This window comes from Elephas maximus, chromosome 10, assembly GCF_024166365.1.
Source record: "Elephas maximus indicus isolate mEleMax1 chromosome 10, mEleMax1 primary haplotype, whole genome shotgun sequence".
NCBI lineage: Eukaryota > Metazoa > Chordata > Mammalia > Proboscidea > Elephantidae > Elephas > Elephas maximus.
The window spans coordinates 16021968-16043812 of NC_064828.1; the positions used below are offsets into that span (position 1 = coordinate 16021968).

General features: G+C 40.8%; 1 protein-coding gene across 3 annotated transcripts in view; it reads right to left on the reverse strand.

The window, feature by feature from the left end:
* Nucleotides 1-305: 305 nt before the first annotated feature.
* The window catches only part of EIF2AK4 (eukaryotic translation initiation factor 2 alpha kinase 4), a 112876-nt gene continuing 91336 nt past the window's right edge, over nt 306-21845 (reverse strand). For all 3 annotated transcript variants that reach the window (XM_049897405.1, XM_049897406.1, XM_049897407.1), the window contains exons 28-39: nt 21408-21578; nt 20790-20924; nt 17543-17650; nt 17002-17130; nt 15230-15316; nt 9628-9740; nt 5837-5895; nt 4820-4917; nt 3508-3576; nt 2957-3001; nt 1093-1211; nt 306-552 (exon numbers count right to left, since the gene is read on the reverse strand). In XM_049897405.1, coding sequence (XP_049753362.1) covers nt 495-552; nt 1093-1211; nt 2957-3001; nt 3508-3576; nt 4820-4917; nt 5837-5895; nt 9628-9740; nt 15230-15316; nt 17002-17130; nt 17543-17650; nt 20790-20924; nt 21408-21578 — 1191 coding nt within the window. In that variant the 3' untranslated portion in view covers nt 306-494. The remainder of the gene's footprint in view (nt 553-1092; nt 1212-2956; nt 3002-3507; nt 3577-4819; nt 4918-5836; nt 5896-9627; nt 9741-15229; nt 15317-17001; nt 17131-17542; nt 17651-20789; nt 20925-21407; nt 21579-21845) is intronic.

A 21845-nucleotide genomic window follows, 5' to 3' on the forward strand; every position in this document is an offset into this window, starting at 1 on the left:
TATGGGAGCAGATCGCCAGGTCATTCTCCCGCAGAGCCACTTGGTGGGTTCAAACTGCTGATCTTTTGGTTAGCAGTTAGAGTGCTTAACTGTTGCGCCACCCAGGCTCCTTTCCTTAGGATAAACATATTAAAAAATTATCAAGAATAAAGACTAAGGTAATGATGACTTTTGGTTTCTTTATGCCCTTTAGTTTGGACATTTTCACATATCTAATCTTTAGGACTGTGGGAAGAACAGGCTATTTTCTTGTGTTCCAACTCCAAAAACTTTTAGTGCTAATAGATTTACAGTGAAAAAGCAGATATATGAAAGCATTTATTATATTCAAAAAGATAAACATAATATATTACACATGAAAAACTGACAAAGCTCAACTTTGTAGGACAGTTTCTTAGAATTCAAAGTTACGTCAAAATTACAGTGAATGTACAACATTCCATAGAAATAAGTCCTTTTGTCTGTTCGAACAATGTAATGATGGTTCTTTACAACTAAAATAAGATTCTGTAGTAGTCATCTCTGTAGCTATACAGGAATAGCACAGACACCCTGCAAAAGAAAGGAAAAGATAGATTATAAGAACAGAGCCATACACACCCACAATGGTGAAGAACAGTTAATGCAACAATATTTTAGAACACTTAACTGTAAGAGCTTTGTTTAAGCAGAAACAAGATGGAAAGTGAGTCACTAGAGAATTTTGTAAGTTTTGTAGAGTCTGTGACTGGCCAGGGTCTGCAGTATAAGGCCCACAGGCTTCACTGTGCCTTGGAGGTAGACGACCACGTGAACAACTGGCATTTTGACATGAGAGCATAAAGCAAAGTAGTCACAGCTATTTTCTTTCACTTAAACATATTTTTAGAAGGAACCTGGGTGAACAGAATTATCATGGAGATAGCTACTTCTGGGGCCAGTATGTTTTGTCACTGATGAGACCACGACTATGCGGCTGACAAGATTACTCCTGCTTGCCAGCTGTAGCTCTAACATCAGCCATCAGAGCTCGGCGAGACAGTAAGACACAGGTGCTAAAATACCTCCCTGAGTTCTAAGTGATGTGAAACTTATGCCCAAGTGATAACTTACCTTTTTTCTACTTTGATGTTATAAATTTCATCACAGACTAACTTGAGGTATCTTTGCTTTGGCAGGTGTGACAGCAGCTGCTTCACGGTTGCGTTAAATGTCTGTTCATCAGCATCCCACTAGGAAAAAAGAGGAGACTTAACAGCAGGGCACTAGGGTTTATTAACTTCCCTTTTCTGGGTTACTAATGAGTCACTCCTTTGAAGCCCCAAGGGGCAGTTCCACCGTGTCTTATAGGGTTGCTATGAGTCAGAACTGACTCGATGGCAATGGGTTTAATGAAATGTCAACGCTTTCCCTCCTCAAGTCAGTCAGTTCTAGGCGCCAGTAGAACTGGCAGGGGACTGCAGCTGGCAGCTCTTCCTTTGAAGCATCAATTTCCTGTCAAACAAGCTGACCTCAGCAGAGCCTGAGCCACAGTGCGCAGCCCTGGTGCTAATGCGACTTCAGACTGGTTATTGCTGCCTGTTCTTTAATTTGTGTAAAATGGGAACACCACCACCAATGTGTATCCACTTGAGTGCTTCAAAGTCAGTAAATTGCCAGTATAGTGATGTATGCTTATTTGTAAGACAGCAACAGAAAATGTAATATGAAATGTTCCGGGACAAAGTTAATGTTTCATTTAATTTAGTCTGGGACTAAACACTGGACAAAAAAAAATTCTTTAATAGACCCACAACCCAATAGAACACACTGCAAAAAACTGAGCTGTCACTATGATTACAGTTAGGTATTTTTGAGAGCAAAACCAAAAACAAACCAAACCAAACCAAACGCGCTGCCGTCGCGTTGATTCCGACTTACAGCGACCCTATGGGGGGAGTAGAACTGCCCCATAGAGTTTCCAAGGAGCACCTGGTAGATTCGAACTGGTGACCTTTTGGTTAGCAGCCGTAGCACTTAACCACTATGCCACCAGGGTTTCCCTTGACAGCAAAGGGAATTATTAATTCAACTTTTTACAAGTTTTTATTAGGCTTTTTGTTGATAAGGCTATGTAGCTATAAAAAAAGTGTATAAAAAAGGACCTAAATTAATTTTAAGTTTCACTGGAGGATCTTTTGTATAGTTCTAATTCTACAAATGACCTTTCCTAACTGGAATGAATGTTTATTTGGGAGGCAGTGTAGTATAATGGCCAAGGACAGATTCCACTAGTCGGCCTAAGTTCAAATCCTGGCTCTGTTACTAGCTGGATGACTTTGCACAAAATATTTAATCTCTCTGCTTCCATTGTCTTGTCTGTAAAATGGGGAATATTAACAGCACATACATCTAGGGGATGTTATGATTAAATGAATTAATATTTGTAAAATGCTTAGTACAGAGCCTTTCAGAGCCTGATACATACTAAAAGCACTGTGCATTTGTTAAATAAGGTCCCTCTGAAATTCAAGTCAGGGAAAAGTATGATTCCTTCCCACACAGGATTTAGTAATCTACATGCTATATAAGGAGTCAGAATGCTCTTTAGAAGCAAGGATGGCGAGACTTCGTCTCATGTACTTTGGACACGTTATCAGGAGAGACCAGTCTCTGGAGAAGGACATGATGCTAAGGGTCAGCGAAAAAGAGGAAGACCCTCAACGAGCTGGACTGACACAGTGGGTGCAAAGACTGAGGATGGCACAGGACCACGTGGTGTTTCATTCTGTTGTACACAGGGTCACTATGAGTCGAACCAACAACTCCATGGCATTAATGACATGTTACATAAAAGGAACAATGTTACTAAATTCCTGGAATGGCCAGAAAATATCACTAAGAAAATCTAATGCTCTTTTCAGTTCTCTTTTGGCAAATCAGCAGCAAAGCTTTGGGATTTTATAAGCCACAGTGCAGAAGGGTCTGTCTTGCTTACCTCCAATGATAAAAACTGTAAGATGGTGTCTTTGGGTAGATCCACCTGAAATACAGAGAAGTGCACATCATCTGTCAGGGAGCTATAGGCACCTAGGACACATTGCCTTGTGGCTACGATGTCATTTTGGATGCAGCAGTATGAGCAGGGCTGGCAGAGTCTGCAGTTGATAGGAGATCAGCACTGGTGAGCCTCTAGGCGGTGGAAAATGTCCTCTCCGTCACCACACGCTATACCCCAGAGGTCTGACACTGCTCATGAACTAACCCAGTGCAGGCTCAGTGAGGCCAAAGTCTGAAACGTTGAGAAGAAGGATGATTTGTTTTCATTCCCCCTCTCCATCTTTCAGAGGAAGAAAGGAGGAGAAACAAAAACAAAAAACCCTTCAGCTTTTCCCCAGTTCTCGGCAGGTTTAGACCGCAGGTGGCTCACGTTAGTAACAGCCTGGCCTGCACCCATGTACTGCTGACACTGAGCAAAAGAGCACTGAACTCTGAGGAAGCTAGGGTACGGACAGGAGCTGTCCTCAAATGCCAAAGGAAGCCACTTACCGCCAAAATTTCAATTTCACTGCTCTTCTGATGTAAGTTGGCAAGGGAGGTCTGGAGTCGGGTTTGCACCTAACAAGGAGAAAACGGAATTCAGAACATCGTGCCAGACCAAGCCGTCTTTCTTGCCATCTTATTTCTATTGCAGGAAACAATCACAGGGTGACAGACCAGGGCCTGGGAGTGATTCTAAGTGTTATCTAAAGATTTTCTCCTAACCCCCCTCAGAAAGATGGGTGTCCATAATGACCTCAGGGGAAATAAGACGATATAGCCTATGTTGGTTTGTTTAACAATCTTCTTGTTGCCTACTTCTTTATAACGTTGAAATGATTCCTGATAAAGGCTCGGTACACTAAAATGGCACACTTGGAAGCAGGAGGATTTTAGTATTAAGCTAAATTTGGAAAAAGGCAGGTGACAGCAAATGAGAACAGAGAAATGAAGTAGGTGAGGAAAGCTGTAGGAAGACATGAAAAATGGGTTTCCACTCAACAGCCTTAGAAACAGCTAGGAGAGCTTACAAGAATGAGGTCCCTGATCTTTTGTATTTCAGTCTAACTGAGTTTCTAGAAAACATCTGCTCTCTAACACTCATCCTCTTGCCCAGTGACTGGCCAGTGTCCTGACTATGCTCATTAACATGTCTGAACTACCTCCTAACTCTTCCCTGTGTAGAATGCCCTCACCTTTCCTCATTACCCATTTAAATCCTTCAAGGGTCACCTTTCTTGACCATCCATGTGAACACGTACCGTTGTCTTTCCCATAGCACGCTCTAACATTCAATGTACTTAGTTCAGCATTCTATTACTGACCTTCCCTATTATTTACTGTTCTCTAATTATATAATGCAAATAATTTTCCTGTCTTCAGCTCTTGAAGGACTGCGGCCATTAATATGTCTTATATTTTACGCAGCACCAGGCATCGTGGCAGATAGTAATAACATGTATGAAATCAGAAACTTGCCTTGAGTCTTTGTGGTAGCTCTCTTCTGCTTTGTTATTTCAAACAAAAATGAACCCCAATCTGCCATTACAGCCAGATTAGAAAGTTTTTGTGTAGATCTAATACATTCTAACAAACAGCTGCTTCTAGTTGCCCACAGTGCACGCTACTGCCCCTTTGTAAGATAGATGGGGCAGAATCTTGACACCAGAGAGATGCTTTGTGTTGATGAAATCTTCAGAAGCTACCAATAGGGGAGTGGGAAGGACAGTATTTCCAAGAAACTTTGTGTTTCTTACTTTCCTCCCCCGTCTACGTTCTCTGTGGCCCAGAGAGAAAGCCGCAGCAGCCCTGGCCTGTGTACCTGAGTTTCGTACCGCCTCCTCGTGCTGGCTGACAGCTTCTCTGGAGCAACCACACTCACATTGGGAATGACTGTTGCTCCGTGGATCTCAAACAAACCTGAAACAAAGATAGTTGTTAAATTATCTTTCTGGCCTTCCCTGGTCTCATTTTCCGTAACACACCACAGAGGGGAGGTGGAGTTCATTAGCTAGAACCCAGCCTGTGGCCATCCCAAAGGCCAGATTATATCTTGTTCTCTATTTCTGCAACCACCTGCCCTTGATCAGGGAGGAGCCCTGAACCCCAATGCCCGGGAGTTTCGGTGCTTCTGTTGAGACACCGGCCTCTGTCCTCAGGGGTGGCGGAGGGGTGACAAAGGTAGAGGGAGGCAGCATCAATCACCCAAACCTCACCAAACTCAGTGTCTCCTAAACTCTAGTATTTTTAAAATTCCTCAAAGCACTTGAAATCTGATAGTGGCCAAAATCAATGCTAAAAGAAATGAATTGACAAGACCCAATTCTGTTAGTTGTAAAAGCCAAATACGTCTTCTTGTGGACTTAACTGGGCCACTTCTTTTTCAGAAAGTTTAACAGATGTGAAGAAATTAAAGGCATTAACTATCACCACTGTTCTCTCCCTGTTTTCATGAAAACAATGTGTATGGTATCTTTGTCCAAGGAATTTCAAAATACTATTTTTCCATCCTTTGTATTGGGAAAATTGCTAGGAAAATTATCTGCCTTTAATTTATACAATAAACTGAGTCAAAGCAAGATTAAACCTTATAAAAATAAGACAGTGCGAGAGCTAGATCAGAAGAGCTGCCTAACCCCAGATCACTGTATCATTTTCTTGGACGTGGGTTTCAAAGCACAAGGATAAACTCCATTTGGGACAATTTATTGGATAAATTAACTTTACAAACATATTTCTGATGTGACAAGGAGTTAGTCACAGTTGTCAGTGCTGAGAGCAAACATACACAAGTGACAAACAGGAAATATTATGTCCAGATGATAATTAGTAATTATACCTGACGCGTTAGAAAATGACCCCTTCAGATTTTGCACTGCAAGGTTATCGGAAGCTTCTCTAAAAACAAGCAAACAAAAACAATTAGGAAAACGGTCAATCGGGCAAAAGCAACACAGGTAATTAACAGTGAGCCACACTGAACAGTGAGCCACTTTTTCTACTAAATATAGAAATACGTTCCTTTCAGTTATTAGTGGGAGGAAAACCAAAAACTCACAACAAAAAATTGGCACTTAGGGACGTGATCAAGAGCAAGTAAAAAAATTATAAAGGATGTCATGTCAAGTTAACAAATGCCAAAAGAAAGCATTCTGATTTCTTTAGCTGGGTTTGAAATCCTGGCTTGACACAAGAAGCCAGTTTCAATGAAGTGTAATGGGTGTTCTGTGGGCTGTCCTCACAATACAAGGAGCCCTTAGTGACAGCATGCCCCGCCTCCATTATGGCAGCAGCCTCCGCGAACAGCCGCAGGAGAACATTTGGTAAATAAGGATATTCTTTCAAAAGCTGTGAATGGATGTTCTCCCCAGTACTGTGAATTAATTTTTAGCCTCTGAGAGACACAACAGCATACCCTCTCTTAAGAATACAGGGAATAATTATTCACATTAAGGAAAGATTTTGAACCTTTCTCCAATAAAACTAAATCCCATCTGGTCTTTAAGTGTTTTAAGAATGTTCGCCCATAAAACTAATTAGTTGGCTATTTTTTGTTTCCTCTCCTAAATCCATCTTTGATTTGGATCTGTATTTCAAATACCTGGTGATTTCAAGATTACATTCCCTCGGAAAATGCTTGATGGTGAATTTATTCAAGTAAGGTGCAAGGGAGAAGGGGCGGGGGTGAGGGAGCGAGAACATAGCAAAAACCTTTATTTTATGTGAGCCAGGATTTCTTGGCATTACTGACATTTTGGGCCAGATAATTCTCTGTTGTTGGGGGCGGCCCTATGCACTGTAGGATGTTTACTACTCACTAGATGCCAGCAACACACCCCAGCTGTGGTAACCCCAGATGGCTCCAGATTTTGCCAAATGTCTCCTGGTGGGGCAAAATTGCTACTGGTTGAGAATCGCTGATGTAGGTAAAAAGTTACCAGGTTTTGTATTTTCTGATTTTGAACATATATACACGAGTTGGAGTCCTGGTGGCACCGTGGTTAAGAGCCTGGCTGCTAATCAAAAGGTCCACAGTTTGAATACACCAGCAGTGCCTTGGAAACCCTGTGGGGCAGTTTTACTCTGTCCTGTAGGGTTGCTATGAGTCAGAATCGACTAAACTGCAATGTTTGTTTTTTTCCTTAATTGTGCTTTAGGTGAAAATTTACAGAAAAATGTAGTTTCTCATTAAACAATTAATACACAAATTGTTTTGTGACATTGGTTTCCAACCCAGTGGTGTGTCAAAACTCTCCCCTTCTCCACCCCAGGTTCCATTTCCATTCGTCCAGTTTTCCTGACCATTCCTGCCTTCTTGTCTTTGCTTTTGGGCTGGTGTGCCCATTTAGTCTCCTATACTTGACTGAACTACAAAGCACGTTCCTCACATATGTTATTGTTTGCCCTATAAAACCCGTTGCCATTGAGTCAATTCCAACTCACAGTGAACCTATAGGACAGAGTAGAACTGCCCCACAGGATCTCCAAGGAGTGGCTGGTGAATTCCAACTGCCAGCCTTTTGGTTAGCAGCCAAACGCTTAACCACTGCACAACCAGGGCCCTGTTTGTCCTACAGACCTGTCTAATCTTTGGCTGGAGGGTGAACCTCAGGAGTGAGTTTGTTTTTTTTAATACATGTGTTATAAATATATAGAAAAGGTGAAAGAAGAAAATTAAGATCTATAATTCCACTAACCAGAAATAACCTACAATTGAAAACTTGGTACACCTTGCAGACGTTTTTCTATGTATGGACTGTGTATTTTGGTTAAAACAAAAATGGGAACATACCATAAATCCTACTTGTGGACTCCTTCCACGTCAATAGCTCAGCTTTACCAGAACCAATATTTTTAAAGGCTGCACAGTATTTCACAATTCAAACAATCATCTACCAGAGCATATTTTGATATTATAAACCCGGGATTCTCTAAGTATGGTCCAGGGACCCCTGAGGGTCCCTAAGATCCTTTCAGGGGTCCACAAGGTTGAAATTACTTTCATACTACTACTAAGACATTATTTGCCCTTTTCACTCTCACTCTCTCAAGAATGTGTGGTGGAATTTTCCAGAGACTACAAGGCATGTGATGTCAAAACAGACTGAATGTAGAAGCAGATATGAGATTCCAGTTGTCTTCTATTAAGGCATTAAAGATATTACAAAAATATAAAACAATTCATTAAAGAGGTTTGCAAAAATGTGAAACAACTTTGTTCTTACTAAATTTGTTTTGGAAAATATATTTTTCATTAAAAAGATATTAGGTTAATGTATAATGGATTTATTGTTGTTATTTTAAAATGAATATATAAATACTTTAAACATGTTTCAATTTAAATTTCTAATATAGAAAACATTGATAGATATAACTCACATAAAAAAAGAGCTCTTTGGAGTCCTTAATAACTCTTAAGGGTGTAAAGGGGCTCTGAGATCAAAAAGTGTGAGAAGTGCTGTTATAAACGATGCCTTGACAGACACCTTTGTACACATCTCTATGGAATACTTTTCATAATAAATTCTTGAATGTGGAATTACTGGGTCAAGTTTTTAATTTTTTTTTTTTAATTTAAGGCTTTTAATTTATTTTGCTAAATTCCTCCTTTCCAGATGGTTGAACCAATTTATAGTATAATGAGTATACAAGATCTTTTCCCAGAACATTATAGTCGTCCCTCAGTACCCGAGGGGGATTGGTTCTAGGACACCCTGTGGATACCAAAATCCAAGGATGCTCAAGTCCCTTATATAAAATGGCATAGTATTTGCATATAACATAGGTACATCCTCTCATACAGTAAATCATCTCCAGATTAGTTATAATACCTAACCCAATGCCAACGCTATGTAAATCGTTGTTATAATCGTTTTGCTGTTTGGAACGTTCTGGAATTTTTTTTCTTTTTTTGAATATTTTCAATCTGCTGTCAGTTGAATCTGTGGATGGGGAAACCCACCAATATGGAGGGCTGACTGTATAGCTTTTAAATTACATTGACAAAATACTACCCAAGTTCACTGATTTTAAGAGGCTGAATAAGATAATGGCAGGTAGATTTTGATTCCTTAGGCTTTCAAAATACTGTTCTTTGAAATGTTATGAAGAACAAATGTTAAAAAGGAGATATTACTAGTCTTATATAAACCCAAAACCAAACCTACTGCCATTGAGCTCGTTCTGACTCATAGCCACCCTATAGGACAGAGTAGAACTGCCCCATAGAGTTTCCAAGTGGATTTGAACTACCGACCTCTTGGTTAGCAGCTGTAGCACTTAACCACTATGCCACCAGGGTTTCTAGTCTTATGTAAGGGGTCATATAATTAAACTGAGGGAGCCCTTGTGGTGCAGTGGTGAAGTGTTCGCCTGCTAACCAAAAGGTTGGCAGTTTGAATCCACCAGTTATTCAGTGGAGAAAGATATGGCAGTCTGCTTCTGTAAAGATTACAGCCATAAAGATTAAACTGCTGATTGAAGTGTTCAGAGAAACAGAATTGTTCATTAAAAGTTATCCTGACTTATCTTTATTTCCCAGAAGGATCAAACTGACTTTAAAAATAAATTTATGTCGGTTCTATAGAGCTAGTAACAGCTGATTTTCTGGGCTTTTGTTTAACAAGTTACCTGATATTCCTTTCATCACTGACTTTAGTCCTCAGTTTCTGCACCACATGGTCCACAAGATCGGACTCCAGCACACGTTTCTCTGTTTGCCTTTCCTTCTCAAAAGACTTAACCTTGAAAAGAAATGAACAGATTCATCATTTGGAGGTTTCTGAAGCCAAAAGGCTGGATCAGAGTGCCACAGCAAGACTACTAAATCAACAGTATAGACTGGTAGTTCTCAATCAGTGTGAGTTTTCCCTCCAGGAGACAGTTGGCGATGTCTGGAGACATTTTTGGTTGTTACAACTACAGGGGGTTCTACTGGCATCTAGTGGGTACAGGTGAGGATGCTGCTAAACATCCCACAATGCATAGGGCAGCCCCCACAACAAAGAATTCTCTGGCCCAAAATGTAAATGCACCACTGTTGAGAAATCCTGGTCTAGACTAGTTTATCATAGATGACAGAATTTAAAAAAAAGGCCAAGATGACCTACCTCCCATTTTATCTGATTCATTCACATATTCTTCCCCTTAAACACCCTCTGGTCAGTTGCCAGGGTTTCTCAGACCTCAGTATTATTTATAACACCTCCTTCTTTCCAAACTAAAGTCATGCCGTCCAGTTTTATCATCTCTGACCTTTCATCTTCACTCCTGTGCCCAGTATCCAATCTTGGCTTTCCCCGTCTTCCGTTTTTCCTCATTTTAATCCATGCTACACATCGCTGCAGGTTAATTTTTCTCAAATACAACTCTGAAGTCCCCTGTTTGTCCAGAACATTCAGTGGCTTCCCAAGAGCTACTAAATAAAGCCCAGACACCTTGGTTGGGCATTTAGGATCTCCATGATCTAGCGATAGCCATCCTCTCTGCCTAGGCACCCGTCTTTCAATCCTTCTGCTTCACCCAAAACAGACTAATCAGAGTAGTACCAAAGTAGTTCTCTGCTGGCTTCCTCTACCTCTGGGACAATCTACTGAAGTAACTACCATCATCTTTGCTATCCCCTTTTCCTATAAGGCTCACTCAGCACATAACTATATCCTACCTGTCCATGAGGGTCCAGCATAAACCCCACGTTCACTCTGAAGACTTTGCTGCTACCTCTGAAGTAATCTCCCAGGTGGATGAATCCTCAGAGACCTTTATCAGTAGGATTCTCATGACACCTAGCATTTTCTAGCGTATAATCGTCCATGAGTATCTTATGTTTCCTACCAGATTACAGCCCCTTAAGCAGTGCCTATGGTTTACATGTCTCTGTATCCTCCATAGGCCTAAATTATTATTTTTTTAATTGTGCTTTAGGTGAAAGTTTACAGCTCAAGTTAATTTCTCATATAAAAACTTATACACATACTGTTTTGTGACATTACTTGCAATTCCCACAATGTGACAGCACATTCCCCCTTTCTACCCCAGGTTCCCTGTGTCCATTCAACCAGTTCCTGTCCCTTCCTGCTTTCTCCTCCTGCCTCCAGACAGTAGCCGCCCATTTGGTCTCATGTATCTGATTGAACTAAGAAGCACACTCCTCACGAGTATTATTTTCTGTTTTATACTCCTGTCTGATCTACCATGGCCCTAAATTCTATCCTTCCCATGTTGTGAATGCTTAAAACACATTTGCTGAATAGATGAACGAAGTGATGTCTTGCCCTTCAAATATGAAGATGATACAACTGACTCAACATTAACTGAGGCAGAAGAAAGGTTCAAAAGATCTGGACAGGCTGGAATGATGTATTGAAATGAACGAGAGCACATTTAACAGAGATAGATATGAAGTCCTGTAATTAAAGCCCTCATTGTAGACGGGCAGGGAGACATGGCGAAAACAGTGAAAAGGCCAGTGGGTATTAGTTGACGATAAGTCCAGTATGAGTCAACAGAGTCACATGGCTGCTAATAGTTCATTTTTAGCCTACATTAGGAGAAATATGGTGTCTGAATTAAGGGAGGTCAGAGCCCCTTCCCATTTAGTCAGAACACTGTAGAATTCTGGTATCACATTTAAAGATGGGCATTGACAAAGTAGTGTGTCTGTTGTTGTTGTGTGCCATCGAGTCCATTTCCACTCATAGTGACCCTATAGGACAGAACAGAACTTCCCCATAGGGTTTCCAAGAGTGGCTGGTAGATTCCAACTGCCAAACTTTTGGTTAGCAGCTGAGCTCTTAACCACTTCACCAGTAACGTATGTCTAGAGAAGGTTAAATAGGAGGGTCAAGGATTTGGAAGCCATATTCTGAGGAATGGCTTAAGTAATTGGAATGTTTAAACCAGAAAAGAGGACACTTAAAGTGGCATGACAACTGCCTCCTAATATTTATTTGAAGATAGTTGAGAAAAGGAGGGAGAGTTAGACTTTTTATTTTTACTACTCTAGAAGGCAGAACTGGGACCAGTGAGTGTTCCTGGGAAACAGATTCTGATTCAAGTTTCAAAAATTTGCTAACAATTATAGGAGTGTGTGTTGATACTGAAATTACCCAGCAAAGGCTAAATGTTCATCTCGAAGTAATACTGCAGGAGCAACCACTGCTGGGGGAGGGGCTTGGTCAATGAGCCTGGGGTCGTTCATGATTTTGTGACTAACAAGCAGACCAGAAGTCAGTGGTAAAACTCATGTGGGTACTTCCAAATCTGTCCATAAAAGACTGACTGCCTCGTGAATTGCGCTCTCACCTTAAACAACTAGAAAACCAGACGAAACATGTAAACAGTGGTTTTCAGACACTGGACAGCAAGAAGTCGAGGACTATGATCCCTGAGAGAAGGGAAAGCTTTCGGGTACCCCAGCTTACTGTGTTGAGGCAATTTCCAGACCACAGCATAGGGAGGGGGGAACCTAAACAGAGCCCAAAGGTCTCACTGAGTTGAGGAGACCAAGTTGGGTAGGCCAAGATGGCTAGAAATTGTGGGGCAGAGGACCAATGGGGAGAGAGCTATGCACTCAGAGAAAGAAAGATTTCTGAAGCTCTGCAGAGGAATCCACTCAAGTCTTTAGGTGAACACTAATATGTGCATGGGTAGGAGGAAACTACCGAAGGCCAGGGAAACAGTCACCAAAAATGGGTAGGAAGGGTCATTTCTGGAACTCACAGAGCTGGGAACAGTTCTTATTCTCACCAGTCAGAGTGGTGAGACCTTCTAACACACAGGCCATCATGTAGAATTCTCCAAAGGGAGAATTAGTAGTGTGGCTAAATTAGCCCTAGACTAAAGGCTGCCCTGGATCTGCCCTAGCAAAACTTAAAATCAGGCCTAGAGAGGACCAAATAGAATCTAAGTGTCTTAACTATATCCCAGAACAAAGCCCAACAGTATTTACCAGAATATAAGAAAACTCAGCACTCAACCATGTAAAATTCATAATGTCTAACAACCAATCAAAAATTGACTCATAACCAATATCAACTGATAGAAATAGACCCAGAAATGTTAGAGATAGTAGAAATAGTAGACAGAGACCTTAAAACAATTATTATAACTCTTTTAAAGGATGTAAAGGAAACAAGAACCATGATGAGGAGAGAAATGAAGACACAAAAAAGATTTGTACAGATGAAAAAACAAATATCAATGAAAAACACACTGGATGGGATTAATAGCAGATTCGATACTGCAGAAGAAAAGATCAATGAGCTATCTAAAATAAAGCAGAAAAAAATACCAAAGTTTCAGACTCTTTGAAAGAAAGCAGGTGTTTGGCATAAGCAACACTGTTTCTACGAACACTTTAGGTATATCAGGAAGGGAATTCAAGTTTCTAGATGGCAGCTAAGGGCCAACCTTGCAAGCAGGCGTTCCTAAGGATAGCGGTCTCAGGACTGTTATGTTAACTCTTTTCTGCATGACGACCATCTCAATAAATGCAAAAAAAGTATTTGATATAATTTAACAACATTGGTGATAAAAGCTCTCGGCAAACTAAGAATAAATGGGAATCTTTTCAACCTGATAAAGCTGTTTCAATTCACAGACAACATGACTGTCTATGCAGAAAGTCCAAAAGAATCTACTGAAAAGCTATGAGAGCTAAGAAAGGCTGCAGGATACAAGGTCAACATACGAAAATCAATTCCAGTTCTAAATGCTAGAAGTGAATGACTGGAAATTGAAATTAAAAACACAGTTCAACTTACAACAGCATTAATAAACATGACATACTTAGGAGTAAATTCAACAAAATATGTGTAAGAGCTATATACCCAACACTGCAAAACAGTACTGAGAATTTTAAAAAGAAATAAATGGAGAGATAAACTGTGTTCCAAGATGGGAAGGCTCGATATTGTTACCAGTTCTCACCAGATACAATGCAAAGTCAGTCAAAATTTCAGCAGCCTTTTTTATAGAAATTGATAAGCTAATTCTAAAATGTTTAAGGGAGTAAAAGTAAAATAGCCAATACAATTTTGAAAAAGAAGAACAAAACTGGAGGATTTTAAGCTACTTGATTTTTTTTTCCTGTGTATTAAGTAAAATTTTAATCATTTTAAAATGAAAGACAGAAGAGTGAAATTTGAACAGCCCTGAGTGACAGGCATTGGTTTATTTTCTTTTTAAAAAAATTCTATTGTGCTTTAGATGAAAGTTTACAGTGCAAATTAATTTCTCATTCAAGAATTTATATACAAATTGTTTTGTGACATTGGTTAAGCTACTTACTCTAAAACTTACTGTAAAGCTATTATTAGTCAAGACAGTTAGTTATTTGGACAGACATATAGATCAGTGGATGAGAAAAGAGAGTCTAGAAATACATCCACATGTATATGGTGAACTGATGTGCAACAAGGTGCCAAGGTAATCCACTGGGAAAGGATAGTCTTTCCAACAAATAGAACTGGAACAACTGGGTATCCACATGTAAAAAAGTGAACAGCTCGAAGGCTTCTGATGAGCAGGAGCTCTTCTGATTTTTGTATATGTGGATGACATCATTCTTACTACAGTGTTGACATGTATGTGAACCTGTATATGTGTACATACTGTTTTATTTAGTTTATATTTTATAAAATGTGAATCTATATATAGAAACCTTTCCTAAACATGTTTTAAGGTTTTGCTGGTTCCTACGATTAAATGCCTCAAGTGGTTATACTGGGAAAGAAAGAGGCAGCAGAACATATAAAAACATGTTGGCACACAGATCAGCTTTATGATTTTGTTTAAACCAAAGAGGTAAAAACCACATTAAAAAATTTCTTTCCCTTTAAAAAAATTTAGAAATAAAGAGTACAGGTTACAGATTTATGAACAGTTTTAGTTAAATGCAACATTGTAAAAGTGCTTAGGAAGCACTGCCCGAGGCTACATTAGCCAGCAGGTATCAGCTCTGGCTATTCTTATTTTCGTAGGTAGAAAAAGAGAATAAGGGGAACAAACAAAATAGTGTTTTTTTTTTTTTAACCCCCAGGAAGATATTCAGATTTGGATTCTCTCTCCCTTACTTTCTCTAATAAGAAGCCTGTAATTCAGAGAGAGCTGAGGTAATGGACTTCAACCTACACACAGGCCAGGGCCTTAGTGGGAAGCAGGTGCTCCACTGTTAATACACAGTTTGGGAAATCTGACTGCTGAATTGGGAAAAGTTTCCTACAATCTATACCTTGACATGGCTTCCTTCTTTGTCTGAGACGAGAGCCACACAGGTGATTTCATGATGTCTGCAGTACTCTTGCAACTCCTCCTGGGACTGAAACAAACAAACACAGTGTAAACAACAGACACCGACCTGCTGGAGCAGCTTCAAGTAATTAAGGAGCAGGAAAATACTGTTTTCGACTGTATTCTCAAAACGGATTACGAAACATGCTGGCTCCAGGAGATATAAATATTAAGCAAGAAAAAAATAGAATTCAAAGGTGGAATAAGAACTCTCTTGCTTTCCTTACTTTCACTATTGCTCTAAGGGGCCGTGGACAATCACTGTGGTTGGGAAATACAGGTTTTCAAAAGCTTCCAATCTTAATGGAAATTGCCAGTCTCCCCCACCCCACCCACCCGCACACACACGTGCATGCACACACACACGCACGCACACACACACGGAGGAAAAGACAGACAGTGGAAAATGAAAAGCAGCACTGAAGCATAAAGCAAACAAGCATAAGGCAGAGAAGCCTGCAGGGGACGATGCTGTGCAGACTGAAGTCACCAGTCACTGGCCTTACACGTTACTGCAAGACAGAATACCATTCTAACAAGTTATGAAAAAACGGCAGAGGGTGCTGGTCTGTCAACGGAATGAAAACTGCTGCTCAGCACGCCTCTGACACTGACTGATACGCAGCGTGTGTAAAAATGGACAGCAGCAGCTTCCAGGTCTCAGCCGGTGAATGTGAAGGGGCCAGTAGCAGGGTGGTGGTTTCTGTTTCCCTGGCCATCTCTTCATATTGTGGGCGCCTTCAGGGTAGGTGAGTATGTGTACATATGTGTGTACACCTGGGAATGCAGCCCCTTCTGTGGCCCTCCTGTGGCAGCATGGAGGTTAGTTACCTAAAGGCCTCCCACTCTAAAGGGCAGGTGGGCATTCAGGGATGCCACTATCCTCACCTCCACGTCCAGTGCAGGTGTCAGGCTTGCGTACTGTGGGGAGCCCGGGGATACGAAGCCACACGCATACTAACCACAGAATGCCTTCAGAAATATGTTCATGCATTAACCCCGCCTGGGATCTATGAATGTTGTTGTTGTTAGGTGCCATCGAGTCAGTTCTGACTCATAACGACCCTATGTACAACAGAATGAAACACTGCCCGGTCCTGTGCCATCCTCACAATCATTCTTATGCTTGAGCACACTGTTGTAGCCCCTGTGTCCTGTGAATGTTACCTTACATAAACTTTGCAGACATGATTAAGTTAAAGATTTTGAGATGGAAAGATTATCCTGGATTGTCTGAGTGGATCAAACGTAATCACAAAGGTCCTTGTGAGAGAGAGGCAGGAGATTCAGAGTCAGAGAAGGTATAAAGATGGTAGCAGAGGTCAGAGAGTAGAGAAGATGCTACACCACTGGCTCTGAAGAGAGAGGGTGGGCCATGAGCCAAGGAATGCAGGTGGCCTCTGGAAGGTGGAAAAGGCAGGGAAACAGGTTTTCCCCCAGGTCCTGCAACAGGAACCAGCCCTTCCATCACCTAGATTTTAGCCTGGTGGAACTGATTTTGGACTTCTGACCTCTAGAACCATACGATAACAAAGTTGTGTTGTTCTAAGCCACTAAGTTTGTGGTAATTTGTGCCTGCGGCAACAGGAAACTAAGACAGAAAGCAACTATAACCACAGAGATAAATATGGTATGATAGAATCTAAAGGTGTAGAAGATGATTTGCCATTAAAGCCATACTATTTGTACTCGCAGGTACTTTTGTCTCATTACCTGTGAACAGTCATACATGATTTCTGCTGTGATTCCTGCGGCCCATAGTTTCTGGGTTAGGTTGATGGCCCTGGACATTGACATCTGGCCAATACTCACAACCAGGAGGTCACAAGAGCTTATTGTAACCTGGATCAGAAACAGAGTGGTTATATTTGGAAGAGTGAGGCCGTGGGCATGTATGTGGGACCAGCACCGGGGTGGAGGCAGGACTCATGTGAATGCCTGGAATCGCGTACAGCAATGTGATGTGCAGAACTGTATCAAAATGACACAGAAGAAGAAAAATGACACAGTTAAAAAACTTCTATATGACGGGGGAACGAATTGCCTAAAGTCGCCCTGCTGGAAAGCAGAAAATAAGGACTGATGCGAGGACTAACACCAGGTCTTAGGCTTGTCTATTATGTTAAAAGAAATTTCTAAAACCCTCAACCTATAGCTGCCGCATCTGAGCCTCCTGTGAATTACAAAAGGCAAATAAAAATTTTAGAAATGAAAGACATCCCAAAGAATGCTGGAGAGCAAAGCCAAAACTCACAGGTTCTTCCATGTTGAGGACCGCAGCAGATATCCTGTCTATAGCTATGCTGACCCCAATGGCAGTGGGCACTGGCCCGAGAGCCTGTGGTCCTCTAAACCGGGGAATCTGCAGAGAGACACAGACACACGGCCCTGATTATGAAATGAAGAAACTGTTGATCAGGGGGAAAACAATGATTAAAGGACAAGCACTCTGTCAGCAACATACCATCAAAGGGTTTAACAAAAAGAACAGTGTGTGCATGTGTGTAGAGAGAAAGAGGGAAAAGCCAGCATGCATGCAAATGTAGCAGATATTAACAAATGCTACATATAGAGCTGTCCTGTCCAATAAGGCAGCCACATGTGGCTGCTGAGCAGCAGAAACGTGGCTGATTCAAATTCACATGTGCTGTGCACGTAAAATACACAGCAACCGCAAAGGCTTGGTATAAAAAACTAACATTTAATAGCTCATTAATAATTTAAAACATTTTGATTGCATGTTGAAATGATATTTTGGATATTAGGCTAAATAAAATATATTACTAAAATTAATTCCACCTGTTTATTTTTATTTTTTAAATGTTACTAGAAAACTAAAAACTACATATGTAGGTTTTGGTTATGCAATAGCATGGAGTAGACACACTTCTCCCTATTCCTCCCACTGAGTACAGCTAAAATTCCTGGCCATTATACATGAAACAAATAGGTGGAGAGAAGAAGGCAAACCAGGTAGGGCCCCTGGGACCTGAGGAACAACACGTGTTGAGTTCCTTGGGCTTTCTTTTTGTCTCGTATATCCTGACTGGATGCTGGAGAAGTCAACAACCCAGAAATGCCATTGCGTACTGACAAAAAATGCCCCAAGAAAAGCCTGCTTTTTCCAGCTAAAGGACCGGGAAAGGGGCAACCCAGCAAGACAAAACTTATACACAGTAACTGTACTGCTCCAGCCAAATATCACAGAATAAAACCTAGGCCCACCTTCACCAGCAAAGGCTGAGTGGGGAGCCTAGTCTACTCTTTGCCAGATGTAATGAAGCCTGCCTCCCCGCTCTCCACCCTCCACTCTGTAGTGTCAGTGGAGGCAGTAATGGAAAGCCCTTCCCCCTACTGTCAGTGGATGTCTTGTGGGGAGCCCAAATCCCCAGCCCTACCCAGCAGTAACAAGGTACCCCTCCCCCCACAAGGAGTGTCAATGGAGGTAAATGGGGAACCTGTACGTTCACTCCCACCTGGTAGTATTGAGGCAGTGCCCTCCCCCTTCCTCCACTGGCATGGTATCAGAGGAGGTGTCAGAAAATTTAAATAAGATCAACAGTATCACAACACAATACGCAAAATGTCCAAGATACAGTTGAAAATTATACATCAAACCAAGAGCCAGTAAGATCTCAAACTGAATGAGGAAAGATAACCAACAGACACCAATACCAAGACGACACAGATGCTGGAATAATCTGACAAGAATTTTAAAGTAGGCATCACAGCAATACTTCAACAAGCATTTACGGACACATCTGAAACCAGTGAAACAACAGAAAGTCTCAGCAAAGAAAAAGAAGATAAAAAGCTCACTGGATGGGCTCAACAGCAGGATGGAGATGAGAGGAAAGGATCAGTGAAAGTGAAGATGAAACAATCTGAACAACAGAGAGAAAACAGACTGAAAAACAAAATGACTGGAACCTCGGGACATGTGGGACTGTAACCAAAGATCTAACATTTCTGTCATCAGAGTCCTAGGAGGAGAAGAGAGAATATTCGAAGAAATAACAGCTAAGACTTACTGGACTGGTAGACACCAGATGAAACTCTGAGATTATTGCCCTGGGATACCCTTTAAACTTGGAACTCAAATCACTCCCAGAGGTTACCTTTCAGCCAAATGACAGTCACAAAATAAATAATATCACCCATGAGTACTGTGCTCCTCTAAATAATCATCTAAATGAAAGCAAACGGGAAACATTTACCCTAGACCAAAGGTAAGAAGGCAACAGGGGATGGGCTACATTAATGGAAACAGAACAGCCAGAATGGGAATAATGAGAATGCTGATACATTGTGAAAAATGTAACCAATGTCACTGAACAATGTATATAAAAATTGTTAAAGGAGAACCTAATTTGCTGTGTAAACTTTCACCATAAACACATTTATTTAAAAAAAAAAGAATGGCTGAAAAATTCTCTAATATTAAAAAAAAATATACAGTAAGAAAGAATGGCTGAAAAATTCTCCAACTTGGTAAAAGACATACATCTAGAGATTCAAGAAGCTGAGCAAACCCAAAACAGGATAAACGCAAAGAAATCCATGTGAAGACACATTGTAATTAAACACCAGAAAGCCAAAGACAGAGAAAAAAACCTTGAAAGTGTGAAGAGAGAAATGACACCTTTCTAAAGAGGAAAAACAATCCGAATGACAGTTGATGTCTCCTCAGAAGCCATGGAGACCAGAAGAAAGTGGCACAACATATTTCAAGTGCAGAAAGAAAAGAACTGTCTAATATCCAGCAAAATTCTTCAGGAATGAAAGGTAAATAAAAACATTCTCAGACAAACGAATACTAAGAGAACGTGTTACAAGCAGACCCACCCTGTAATAATGCATAAGGAAGTTTCGGAAATAGAAACGAAATAAAAGGAAGGACAATGGAAAGAACAAATTTATGAATAAACACAATAGACTTTTCTTCTCCTCTTAAGTTTTCTAAATTATGTTTAATAGTTGAAGCAAAAAGTATACCATTGTCTGATGTGACTCTCAACGTATGGAGAGGAAATACTTAAGACAATTGTAAGGCGAGGTAAAACTTCTATACTTCCTTTGAACTGGTAAAGCTGGTAGATCTTTGTGATGACGGAATAGCTCTGTGTCTTGATTGTGATGGTGGTTACAGGAATTTACTTATGATCGAATGACATAGACCTATACGCACACTTTGTACCAAGGTCAATATCCTGGTTTTCATATTTTCCTGCAGTTATGCAAGATCTAACCATTGGGAGAAAATGGATGAGGGTAAACAGGATTTTCTGTACTGTCTTTTCAACTTCCTATAAATCTATAGTTATTTAAAAAGTTAAAAAAAATGACAAATGTGCACATCATGTTTCAATTTCTAGATGAAAGATCCACAGGTGTTCAATTATACTACTGATTTGATTTTTCTATAGATTTGAAAATTTTCAAAGTAACAAGTTGAAAAGGAAATGAAATTAAGCAGAACAAAATAAAGCGCAGGGCCTCACCAGCAGGTCATATCTGCCTCCGGCTGCGAGGATTTCAGGCACAGCCCTTTGCCTTCGTCTGATGAACGCCACGAACTGAAAGATGATTCCATTGTGCTGCTGAACCTTGTAAACCAAGCCCAAGTTGATTAAGACCTGGAAAGGAAAAGCCACACAAATGTGTCAAGGGCTGGAGATGCAGGATGTGGAAGGCAACGCAGGAAACACTGCATTCCGCCAGTGGCATCAGAACATTCTGTCTAGCATAAACAAAACAGTAAAATTTGGCACACAATCTGTTTAACTTACAGCCTTCCAAGTAAGAGAAACTCTCCTCTTTTAAGAATAACCACCTCTCTGAGGCTAATGAATACAGTAAGAATAATGGTGCTTGCAAAGAAGTCCGGATTTAGGCCAAAATTATTACTACATATCCCGTTACCCCACGGCTGTTGAGTCGATTCAGACTCATAGTGATTCTCTACATAATACCAGATATCAAATGCTCCAAAATGTAGAAAGCACAGTTTTCCTGGAAACTAAAAGGCTTACTGGCAATAAGTAAGTAAAACCCACTTCCTCCGGGCACTATCACTAATGCTACAACTCTGTACTGCCAGAACCCAAGAGTCGACAAACCTGTAACTTTATGCCAAGTTTCTTCAACAGTCCAACCACCTCTTCTAGATCTTTTAAACCATATTTCACTAATTGGGCAACACCTGTTTTCTGCTTTGTTAAAGAATTTATTGTTGGTGTTAGATCTTGCAAATCTCCCTTCTGCTCAATAAATTTGTAGAGTCGACATAGCTGGAAAGCAAAGAGGCAGAGTTAGCTCCAAGTACCCAGCAGGGGAAGACCCACTCTGCATCCCCACGGGCGGACGTGTACAGCTTTTACATCTCCACAAGGGGGCATTTTGTGGTCAAAGGTAATCTTAGCCTTTGCCACAATCCCGATGAAGGATTATCCTTTTCCAGCAACTGTCAAGTAGCTTTCAGAAGTGCCTTAGACACGTGTTCACAGGTAATTCTTACGCGCACACTTGCAGTTAATGCTGACCTCCGGGGAGCAGAC